This window comes from Astatotilapia calliptera, chromosome 1 (genome assembly GCF_900246225.1).
Source record: "Astatotilapia calliptera chromosome 1, fAstCal1.2, whole genome shotgun sequence".
Classification (NCBI taxonomy): Eukaryota; Metazoa; Chordata; class Actinopteri; order Cichliformes; family Cichlidae; genus Astatotilapia; species Astatotilapia calliptera.
The window spans coordinates 35,671,812-35,684,228 of NC_039302.1; the positions used below are offsets into that span (position 1 = coordinate 35,671,812).

General features: G+C 41.7%; 1 protein-coding gene across 2 annotated transcripts in view; it reads right to left on the reverse strand.

Annotated features, from left to right (window-relative positions):
- Positions 1 to 360: 360 nt before the first annotated feature.
- vps13c (vacuolar protein sorting 13 homolog C) overlaps positions 361 to 12,417 on the reverse strand; it is a 55,964-nt gene continuing 43,907 nt past the window's right edge. For both annotated transcript variants that reach the window (XM_026175942.1, XM_026175933.1), the window contains 10 exons: positions 10,827 to 10,940; positions 10,599 to 10,674; positions 10,327 to 10,490; positions 10,201 to 10,246; positions 9,626 to 9,749; positions 6,575 to 6,689; positions 4,376 to 4,467; positions 4,163 to 4,286; positions 3,941 to 4,024; positions 361 to 922 (listed from right to left, as the gene is read on the reverse strand). In XM_026175942.1, coding sequence (XP_026031727.1) covers positions 821 to 922; positions 3,941 to 4,024; positions 4,163 to 4,286; positions 4,376 to 4,467; positions 6,575 to 6,689; positions 9,626 to 9,749; positions 10,201 to 10,246; positions 10,327 to 10,490; positions 10,599 to 10,674; positions 10,827 to 10,940 — 1,041 coding nt within the window. In that variant the 3' untranslated portion in view covers positions 361 to 820. The remainder of the gene's footprint in view (positions 923 to 3,940; positions 4,025 to 4,162; positions 4,287 to 4,375; positions 4,468 to 6,574; positions 6,690 to 9,625; positions 9,750 to 10,200; positions 10,247 to 10,326; positions 10,491 to 10,598; positions 10,675 to 10,826; positions 10,941 to 12,417) is intronic.

A 12,417-nucleotide genomic window follows, 5' to 3' on the forward strand; every position in this document is an offset into this window, starting at 1 on the left:
TGAAACGATTTCCTCGTTTCACTCAGCAGGTCTGAAACGATGTAAACACATTCATCTGGTCTTTGAGGAAAAAACACGTTTCATTACGCTGTTTAAACAGACAAAGATCTGCAGGTCAAACTGGAATAGTTAACATTGACTGTATGTTTAAAACAGTGGGATTATTTCATGATAAACTGATGAGATCTTTGTGTTTATTTAACTGGACATGAACAACAGCATTCATATTAGCAATTAGATCAAATAGTCTTTTAGTGCAATGTGTTTTTATGGATTCATCATGGGCGTGAAGTGTTGCAGCTAGCCAATGACACCTCCCCCCAAACAAAACACAACTTAAACTAAAAACAATTAAATACAAATTAAGGTAATAAAACAAAATAACCAACCAGCATATATAGATATAGATATTTGGATGGAATTAAATATTTCTCATAATATTGTGACTTCATTTCTTCCTTCACTGTTCTCATTCAATAGTTTCACAGGTCAACTTTCTTACTCTTCAGAAACACAAAGCTGAGCTTCAAACCGGAACTACAGAAACCAACGTGTGACATCACAGCAGCTGTGTCCAGCTTTTTTGTGTCAAGCAACAAAAAAGAAAACTACAATCCCATAATTCTTTCATTTGATAAGTAAGAGCTTCCCACTGTTAGCATGTTAGCATGATGAAAAAAACCTAAATGTCTGACTGGACATTTTAACTGAACACATGTATGTGCCGGCATAAATCCGTTTACATTTCTTAAAGCAACAGAAACCTTCCTGCAAGCTTTCCAAATATTTACTGTGAATCAGCTGCAGACAGGAAGTGACCTCACTGCTTGTTGCCCAGTTTCAGGAAGCGCTGTGACTTCTGTCTTGCCATGCGATGCTGCCGCTGTGCCATCTGAGCATCAAATATGGCGGTGTGCAGCTTCTGCAGGGAACAAGAGGAACCAGGTTGGGGAGGGTTACATCACGAAACAACACACATCCACACCGAGGCTTTCATTCATACCCAGGTTTCCACCCATACAGACGCTTCACCCATACTGAGGCATCCATTCTGTGATTTTTATTTAAATGCACTAAATTCACCTCAGATTAACAAAAAAACAACTCAACAAATAATGTGAGTATACAGGCCCTTTCCAAAAAATTTGAATATCATGGAAAAGTTTATTTATTTCCATAATTCCTTTCATGACTTTCATAGATTATAGATTCAGGGCCCACAACTTAAATAATTTGAAGTACTGTTGTTTATTTGTACATAATAAACCCACGAACTCATCTACTAAACTCAAAGCACCTGCACAGGTTTTCCCAAGTGTCATTAAATTGTTTCACTTTGACCCAATTGCCTCAGTTAGGTTCAATATGGGGACGACTTCAGACTTGACAACAGGCCAGAAGAGCATCATTGGAACCCTCCATAGGATGGGTAAGCCACAAAGGTTCATAGCTAAGGAGCCTGGCTGTTCACAGTGCTGTGTCCAAGCATATCAATGGAAAGTCCAGAGGAAGGGCAAAATGTGGCAGTAGAAGATGCACCAGCAGAAGAGATGACGGGGGCTTTCAGCAGATTATCAGACAGAAGATTCAAGAATCTGTCAGAGATCCAGAAAGGGTGGAATGAGGCAGGAGTCAAAGCTTCAAAACCACTTCTGCACCTGAGCCAACGTCAGAAGCGACTCAACTGGGCCAAGGAGAAGATGGACTGGAGGCCAGTGGTCAAAGGTCCTCTTTTCTGATGAAAGTAAATTGTGCCTTTCATTCGGGAATCAAGGTCCAAGGGTTTGGAGGAAGACGGGTGAGAAACAGAACCCATGCTGCTTGAGATCCAGTGTGAAATATCCACAGTCAGTCATGTTTTGGGGTGCAATGTCCGGTGCAGGTATTGGTAAACTCTGCTTTCTTAAATCCAAGGTCACCACAACAGTGTACCAGAATGTTTTAGAGGGCTTCATGATTCCTTCTGCTGAGGATCTGTATGGAGATGCAGATTTCATCTTCCAGCAGGACCTGGCCCCTGCACATACCACCAGAAGCACCAAAACCTGGTTTGATTGCCATGCCATCACAGTGCTTGACTGGCCAGCCTACTCGCCGGACCTAAACCCCATTGAGAATCTGTGGGGTATCAAGAGGAAAATGAGGTCCACCAGAACAAAACAAAGAAGAGCCGTCAGCAAGCATCAAGAACACCTGGGCTTCCATAACTGCCAGGCAACACCACAGGCCGATTGCATCAAGGCCACGGCGCATCGAAGCAGTGATTCCGGCGACGGGATTCCCAACCAAGTATTGAAGATTAACATATCATTTTGAAAATACCACATTTTGACTGATTTGATCCTAATTTTTTCTTTTTTTCCTGCAAAAACTGAGAAGTAAATGGTGATGTCTTCACAGTATTCTAATTTTTTGAAATCCTGTTTTCGTGGGTTTATTATGTACAAATGAACAACTAAGTACTTGAAATCGTTTAAGTCGTGGGCCCTGAATCTATAATCTATGAAAGTTTAAAGTTTTGAATGAAATTATGGAAATAAATAAACTTTTCCATGATATTCAAATTTTTTGGACAGGGCCTGTACGTTAGCAACCCCCCACAGTGAGTGGGGTTAGTTGTCGAGAGGTTTGTGGTAACTTTGTAGCATGACAAAGTAAGCAGAACTTTTTGCAAAATGCAGAAGTGAGTTAGGATTATTATGTAGCACACAGACGAAAGCAGGGTTAATGTGCAACACAGAGGCGAGCGTGGTTAGTTTGTAGCACGTAAAGAGGAAGCAGTGTAATTTGCAATGCCTCAGGTTTGCTCACGCAGACATAAACAGTCTTTGTTTTGGTGATTATTACTGTTGGTTTCACGCTGTTATTGGGGCCAAACTGAGCTCATTAATACTGTTATGTGCTGCACACGTCACACCTGCCTTAGGTAAACACCATAACTGTCCTTATTTACTCCATTAAGTGCGAGTTCGTCAATAAATAGTTAAAACCTCCTCCTGTCTCCTGCTTTCTGTGCGTCTCTGATGGAATTTGGTTCCGTCCTCCTTACAATTTGAAATCCCACCAGAAGCTGTTCAAAAGTGGAGCGTTTAATCTGGACCTGGTCTTTTATTTTGAAAATTGACATGAATGCTAATGCTGCTCTTGTGCCGGACTTCTAGCTCTCACCTACTGTGTAGCTTGATGCAGCTTCGATAAATAATCGACCCAAGAGGTTTACAATGAACAGTGTTCAGGCTTTCCTTAGCCTGCTTTCAGTTCAAGTTAATAATGTTACGGCTGCGTGCGCTCTCCAAAATTATGACTGCACAGGAGAGCTCTGAAACTTTAAACCAGATACATTTAAATATTAAAGCTTGCTGTCCCACAGCCTGATACAGGAGATGAGGAAATCACTTTAGTTTGTCTGCAGATCAGAGTGAGACTAAATTGACTGATTTAGCAGGTATGTGTGTGTGTTGTGTTCTAAGAGCTGCATGTTAAACAGTGTGAAAGAGACTTAACAGCACATTAGAATTAAATGTAAAAAAAAAAAAAAGAATCTTCAAATGGATACATGAAAATTTCACTAACAATGTGCTGTCGCAGATAAATCTGCTGGTTTTACAGCTCTGCAGGGAACCAATGTGAAACATTTTCCTCCAGCAAACAGTCTGTAATGCACTTAAACCAGCTACGACAAAAGAACAACAGAAAGTGGACTCTGAATATAACCTCGTCCCAACCAGGTCATGTATTCAGCATGAGTTACCATGGTTACACTGACTTTAAACTTGACACAGCACACTTTGCCATTACTCTTGCTTTGTAGTCCTCCACATGCTACTGTAAACGAAGTTGAGCAGGAAGCTGCTATCAGCTTTGGTCCATATTGAAGTCAGAATGTGCTGCAGCCTCACAGACCCACACACACACACACACACACACACACACACAGTACCTGAGCAGTGTTAGGGTCGTTGAGCTGAACGCTCCTCACAAACTCTTGACCATCTCTCTTTGAAAACGACAGCTTCTGCTGCTCCTGAGACACAAGACATTGAAATGTAACATGGTTACAGGATGTGACCTCACACCTAATCTTAATTGTTACCTTCCTGATTAAACAGCAGACAAATGTGGCCGATGAATTCGAGTTTTATTCAGAGGTTTATTTTGGTACCTTGCTGTAAATCTTCAGCTCACTTCCCACCACAGCCGGCGGTCGACAGATGTTCTCATACAAACATTCCCACTCTTTGTTGAAATGACCCACAAATTCTATCTCCTTAACACACAAAACCCTCCTGCACAAAAACAACAACGACACCGTAAGCAACGACACATGCAGACAATCAGCAACGAAAAAACACAATAAAATAACAACAGGTTTTACCTGTTGGTGACGATGATGTTGGTCTTTCTGTGTCCAGGATACAGACAGTGATCTCTGAACACTTCACCCTCCAGCTGTTTGATCTCTGATCGCTGGAAACACAAAGACTCCCAGGTTTTATTTACCGACCACCTGCGGTTTGAATCTGAACATTATACATGAACATAAGGTGACCCCGTCGTTCAGTAAAACCATACAGGGTCCACACTGATGCACCAAGAGGTGGATTTTACCATGCGGTGTAGCTCGTTGCTGGATGACTTCTAGTTGAAACAAGGACATTTAACAGTATGAAAGAATCGGCTATATATAAAAGGAGGAAGCAAGCTGACATGTTTGATTGTTTTGGAGATTCTGAAGGTTCAGGTTTGGCATTTTTGTTGCTGGCATCTATTTTTATTTGCGACAGGACTTCATAGCGAAGGGAAGGATCTGTCTCAGAAAAAAAAAAAAAAAAAGATTAACCAAATCAAAGATAGACCTGTCCTAAAATATATCCTGCTTTTTCATAAAAGGAACATAATCTTGCATTAAGGACATCTGGAAACCAACAAACGAGACCTTAATCTCACAGGAAAGTATTTATTCAGACTTATATGAGGTGAGAAGTAGAGCATCTTTCTGAAACACTTGCAGTCCAACTATACGACTATTTGTAATAATCCTTTAAAAACACCGTTCTCCTTGGAGAACCCCAAACTTTTTGTGCAGATGCCAGATGGAGGAAATTCTGAAAGCATGACACCGAATGCTTCGATTAACAGCAGAAATGTTAATAAGCGTGAAAAGTGATCCCGTTTTGTGGAATAAACCATAACTAATTAACCAGTGAAGCAAACCCACCACCAGAAGAAGAGAGAGGAAACTGTGGACGTATCAGAGGAGCTATACACACACACTTCTATATGGCCGAGGATGCTAACATGTTGCCAAGCACACTAAAAGACGTATACGCAAACCAAACACGCCCTCTGAGAGAAATCTGACCTACTTCAAAAGAAGGATCGGAACCAGAGTGTGTGATAGCGTGATTCTGTGAAAGCACGTGTTAGTGAGTCGTTACTCTTCTAACCACATGCTGACAGTAAAGGCGACAGCCCCGCCCCCTCCCACCAAGCCCTGCATTTGGAAAAAGAAAGGTGTGAGTAAGAATTTTTATTAAACACAAATCTTACAGACAGCGACACGCTCTCAGCTGACAAACACTCAGAGGTGACGTTAGTGCAGACACAACAGAGGTCATGCAGACTGAGTCGTACAAAGAGTACATCATCACAAAGACACAAATATTAAACAGCAAGTGTTCATATACAAGTTCAGAATGAATTTAAAGCTGACGCTACAGAACGATACAAAAATATCGGTAAGCTCTACACGGACATGTATCTCAGCTTTATAGCAAAATAATTTCACCACCTGCTAGTCTTGTCTGAATAAACAATATGTAATAAATGGCTATAAACAAAAAGGGTCATTTAAAAACTATTGTTTATAAACAGAAATAAAAAACTAAAAGCAGAAATGTTTTGTGTAGAAAAAGTAATAAACTGAGAGCTGAGTGTAGAAATGTTTGAGGTATGAGAAGAGAGATTAGTTTTGGCATGCATAGAAACCTGAATCATCTCAATATCCAGAATCAATGTGGATATAACAATAATATAGACTATTATAGAATATTATAGGATGAGGAATTGAACCATAAACATTTTATTAGTCATAGACAGGATTATAGTCTTTCAAAGCACTTGATTGATAAGTTGATCCGCCCAAACGAACACGATTATTCCTCCTCAGGCTGCATGTGGCACCAACACAAGAAGAAAAACAAAAAAGAAAGAAAAAAAAGGGGTTAGAAGCACAGACACACAATATATTAGCAGCTCCAGAATAAAGTTTTTCTGGTGTGTTTTCCAGCAGCTGAGATCTGATTCCTCATATCTCGTTTCTCCTGCTTTCTGATGTCTGCCTGATTGCTGGGTGTAGACTGTGTTCACAGTGAATGTGTGTTTTGGCTCAGCTTGTTTTTAATTCATAAATATCCGGAGTGTGTGTTCAGAGCTGCTGCCGTTTTGGATTTTTATCTGCTGATTGGTTTTGGGGCAGAACTGTTTTTGTTTTTAACAGCAGAAGACCACACCTGCTTCCTCTCAGCAAGCAACATCGGGTCATTATGGAGCAAAACGGTCAAAGCGATCGAACCTGGAAAAGGTCGAATCCCTGCGACTCGGTCAGGTCATACGGCCTGATGATCCCATCCTCCCTGATCAGACGCACCGGCCGTAGCTTGGTCACTTCCTCTGTCGCCTCGGCCGCCCTGAAATCACAACACACGCGGGAAAACAGAGACGCACTTGAAAAATTATTCTAGTGCTACAGAAACTGAAACAGACTCATTTCTGTGCCTTCCTGCTGAAGCTTAATAACTTCATATGGTGGAAGTGAAGTTGAAGCATCATCAGTCGGCATGCTGACTAGTCGTTTCTACAAAATGAGCCCTGAGAGTTGGATCTGCTACAACCCCGTTTCCAAAAATGTTGGTGCACTGTGCAAAATGTACAGCAAAACAGAACAGTCATCTGCAAACCATTTAAAGTCTGTATTTAACTGAAAATATCTTAAAGGTAAGAGATCAAATATTGAAACAAACATTTTTCTCAGTTCTTGAAAGCTAAATGGACGCGTTTAATGTTAACTCTGTCCCCGTAGTGACGAATTATGTCACTATTAATAAAGCTAGGGCTTGTTTCCAGATTGTTCCAAGAGCTGCTGCACGGGCAGAGACCTCACCCTCGTCTGATGCACACCAGGTCAATTTGAAACCTGCCATAGACTTTGAGGCGGTAAAGAGTCACTCATTCTTCTACCAACACTTGCTGTGCTTTTGGAAGCCAAACAATTTTCTATTTCACTTATTCAGCAGAGCGTCCTGTGTGTATATTTCCAGTGGCTGTTTATGAACAGAGAATTATGGATTCTGTGGATCTTCTAATGTTGTTAAATTCATTCTTTAAGAAGTACTTTTTCTCTAAATTGTAGAAACTACTGCATCTATCTGTCATTTTGTACCACTGATTACACTCAGTGTTGTCTTTTTTGATCCATTTTCAGTCAAATAAAGATTTTAAATGTTTTCCTTTAACTTCATATTTGTCCTAACCTTTTTGGAAACGAGGTTGCAGTTCAACCCTGAAGCGCATTCAGAGTGAAGCAGGTTCATTTCTAATGCGCACGATGCTGCGAGAAGCTTCCGTCAGGTGCGATATCTCACCTTTGGTGACCTCTACAGTGACAGCGTGAAACGGTAACATTCAACAGGTTATCATGAACCGACTGATGTGTCACAGGACAGATGTGTCCTCCATACGGAGGAGGGGGAGGAGGATGAAGGTTGATAAGGTTCCTGGGAAATGTTTTGGGCATTTCAAAGTATTTCTTTCTACTTAAATGTGTGGACAAAAGACTAGTTAAAGACAAAACGCAAAGGTCACTGCTGATGTACACAGAGTTGTTCTACCTTTATCCCAAATATCTCTGTCCTGATAGAAGAGCATACAGAAGACAGATGTTGATATCCAAATAGGGGAATGTCTTTAGTAAGAATGATTTGCATCCCTCCGGTAGAGCGCTGGCCCAGAACCTTCATGAGACACTTGATATTATTATTTGTCACCTGCTTCCTAGTATCTATAATTACTGCCACGTATATTTTAAATCTGAACCATCGCCTAACATGTTCAGAATGTACTATGTAGATGGAAATAATCAACTAGTATTTAAAAATATTTAGCAGTACTTTGAACTTTGCAGTGCAGTTTTCTCTTTGATACAGCTCAAAGCTGTTTTTAGTGCGAGCGTCACCTCAAACAAACCAACACCGTGGCTGTTAGTGTTTCAGTATGAACCAAGGTGCCAAACTCAGGCTGGAAGAACCATGTGACCATTCAGTCAGCCAATCCCTGAGGAGAGACCAGGTGATGCTTTGAGATTCACTGGCAGGTGGGACAACAGAGGTTACTGCAGACTTTAAAGTACTCAGTGGTGAGATTAAGGTAAGTGTATACAGAAACTCATCTGTCCTCGGTTATATACCTGCAGAAACGTCAGCAGGACGTGAACACAGTGTTTCCCATAGATTAGCAGAGATGGGTTTGTCCACACGGCCTCTTAATGAATCAATAAATGTATCTACACATATTTTATGAGTGACAAATAAATAACTGATCAGCTGCCTCTCATCCTGTCGATTAACTCTAAATCCATCATCGTGTTGCCGCAATGCTGGACAGCCAAACCCACAGGGAGGTCGGCAATTTAGAATCACCCTAAGCCCAATAACTGCATGTCTGCACGACTGGAGGACCCATGCAGACAGCCCAGACAGTGGATTCAAACCTGGGACCTGAAAATAGGGATGAGGGTGTGAAATAGACTGTGGAGGGACGAAGACAGAACAAATGCTAAAAAGAGTCGCCACACTGGCTGGTTGTTGACACAGGGTGACCTGCTAAGGTTAAGTCTACGTGTGGGAAACAACGGAAGGGAAACTGCGAGGACCAAGCAGACAAATGTTTTCAATTTTCACGATGTAAATGCATGAAGCACTTCGGATCTCTTTACAAGCAGGACCTGTGACTCTCCTCGGGGGTGTGGCTTTCTGAATCACAATGCTGCCACGAGCTGGTGGGTTTAAGAAAGGGGAAGGGGCAGCAGAGGCAGACTGATGGTGGGTGACATGATGAGCATGAATCAGTTTAAACTCTTGACACGATGCAGCGACTTACCGTCCATCTGCCGCAACAGTCAACATGCAAACGTCAAAGTGCCGCAGGTTAAAGCTCGACCCCCTCACTACTGCTTCATCAGGTCTGATCAGGTTTTATCTGGTGCAACAATGAATGCTACCCAAACATTTAAAAAGGGGAAAACTAGTCCTGAACCTCTGTAACAGATCTACAGTTCAGCTCTCAGGCAGCGATTAAAGAGTTCGGCTTTAACATGCTTCATGTGAAATACTCACACACCAAAACAGCAAGAAACCAATGAACAAAACTCCCGGCAACAACGACACGAGACAGAAAACAAAAGCAGAAATTAGTGAGCAGACAAACAACACATTAAGAAGCACACAGAAAACACAGGAAGTTCTTCAGTCTGCAAAATACTGGAGACAAAGTACGAATAAACAGAGTCACTGACAGACTGAAGAGTGAAAATAAAAACTGGACACGGACGAAAGCTTGAAGCAAATACCTCTGGATGCCCTGGAAGGTGCTGCTGGCCATGTCCACGATGCCGCCTGTCGGCCGAGCCACCACCCCCACCAGACCTTTACCGATCCCCTTAAAGAAACCCGCTGCTCCCTCCTTCTTCGCTCCTACAGAGAAAGACAGAGTAACTGCTCTGATCCTCTGCAGCTCCAGAGTCTACATTTGCAGTTTTGGGTTTTCTTGCATTTCTCTGACAGAAAGGGGATCTAATCTAATTCAGGTTAGTCTGGGTGTTGAATTTCATCATCACTCACAGTAGTGTACTGCACTCTGCTGCAAAGAACATGTTTCTGTTTTCCTTCAGATGGAGACTCTACAGGTGAATATGGTCAAAATGTAACTAGTAAACGTCACTATGCGAAAGCTCAAAGTTCGTATCTGCTGTAGATTTGCACCAATTTGCATATGGGCACACTGGATAAAGCTGGGTTCAACATTCATGGTAACATTTTGTCTGTCTCCATCAAGCAAAGTCTCTCTGCTCTCTTCTTTTTCCCTTCACCCCCAAACTGAGTGTTTGCAGCAGCAGTGTGGGTTTCACGGCAGAGGAGCACGTACCCTCCACAGGTTTGGTGACGATGCCGGTTACTCCGCCCACGACTCCCTGCAGAAACAAGAACTGTTACAGAACTGCATCGGGCTCACATCAGGACACACAAACCTCTGAACTCTGTCACTCTGTACCTTCAGCAGTCCTTTTCCTCCTTTAGCCAGACTTTCTCCAAAGTCTTTGGGTGGTCGGTTCATCTCCTCACGTCGCTTCTGTTGGTACTCTTTATCCATAGTGATGGCTGCCAGACCTTTACCAACCGATCCCGTGATCTTGGAAACCATGCCTGCGGCGCCACCTGCACGAGGAATCAGCTCGCTAATAATACTGATCGCAGTGGTCATCATCTGTCCTGGTTGGCATTAAATCAGTCACTGCGCATCCATCATGCCTCTGGCTTTCTTACCGACTGTGTGGCCCAACAGGCTGCGGACACCGATCACAAAACCTTCAGCAAACTCCTCCGGACCCTGAACGGCTCCCTGACAAACACAAACCACTTTTATTTCATCTGGATTCTTCTGCCTGTCAGTTTCTCAGCTCATGATCCAAAAATAAGACTGACATCAGAATCTTTCCTGGTAACTATCAGGAAAAAGTCGATTACGTCGTCGTGTAGTTCAGGATGAGTTACCTGGAAGGGCTCGTAGAAGAAGGCCTCCACCCCCTCAGACAGACCTCGGATCAGTCCAAATGGATTTCCCAGCACGTCCAGACCCAGAACCAGAACATACATCTGCTTCAGGAACTGCAGGCAGAGAAAGACACCAGGTTTTCTTTCTTGAGATTTTAAAATACGACCAATGGTGCCCCCCAGCCTCGTTGTAGATACACCTATGGCATCAATTTGAAAATCCTACGTTGCTTCGTTCTCAAGTTATCGCATTCCCAAAGTTAGATGCCCGTCAACCTTTTACAGCTGAGGGGTAAAAACACAGATTATCTGCCTTTTGCTTCTGCAGAGACGCTTTCAGAATTTAACACAGGTTTAATACTAATGTCCACGTGATCAAATTTGTTAAATGTTCATCATCATCATCATTTATTTATTTATATAGCACTTTAAAAACACACCTGGTAGACCAAAGTGCTGTACAATACTAATATGCACATAGTAATAAAACCAGACAGGGGTGCAACGATACACAAAATTCACGGTTCGGTTCGATACTTTGGTGTCACGGTTCGATATTTTTTCGATACAGAAAAAATGTTCATGCCTTTTTAATTTGTCATTTATTAAAATTATAAATATATATTTTAACTCAAAAGTACAGTTTTTAAATTTAATGTTGCTGAAACAAAAGTATTTAAAAAAAAAATCTATCTCAGGGCTCTCAAAATTTCAAAATCCCTGGTAGCCCTTCGGGCAGGGACTCTTCAGTTTTTGGTAGCCCAAAATAAATGTAAGTAGTCCGAATAAAAAAGAGAGCAATTTTTTGATTGATGTTTTGTTTCCTGTTTTGTTTCCTTTACAATATTATACATTAAAGTATAATATTGTAAACGAAACAAAACATTAATCAAAAAATTGTTGAAAAACAAATTACAACATTGTATAAAAATTACAATCATCAACTCAAATATTTGGTTCTAATTGAACAGAAATTTCTATGAACTTGTAAGAACTGTGTAGGACATGAATCAGTCTGTGTCAGATCCTGAATTTGAAATTTCCACTGAAGTCAGGGGTAGGAGACAAGTGGAACCAAGATCGAGGCCATTTGCTTTTTGAAGTTTGCAAAGACTGCTAAATTGTGCCAGTGGTCGTTCACTCTTTGCAACATAGTACGCTGTTCTAAACAGATTTTTCAGGTTTATTTTTAGTATGTTATTTGCAATTGGTGTTTGTTCTGGGAAAGATATTGCAGACTGAGCAATAATGCATGGGTTCTAATGGGGGCCTTTCTTCAAATGACTGGTCCCAGTAACAAAGGCGCTTGTCGACTCAGAAATCGAGAGAAAACCAACAACACACCCGGCAGAACATTGTTATTTACACGGGTGCACATCCGCATGTGCGCATTCACTGTCAAAATAAAAGACGCGCACCAGATAAGTTGCAACGCGCGTTTGCGTCCATATAAAAAGCAGTTTTTGTCCTAGAGTGGGATTTTCACGGCACATTCCGCACCACATCTCTGTGCGTTCATCATTTGTTTGAAGCCAGCTCATCTCCTGCAACCACTTTTCCGAGAATACGCGCTTCTTTTGTGGTTCGGATT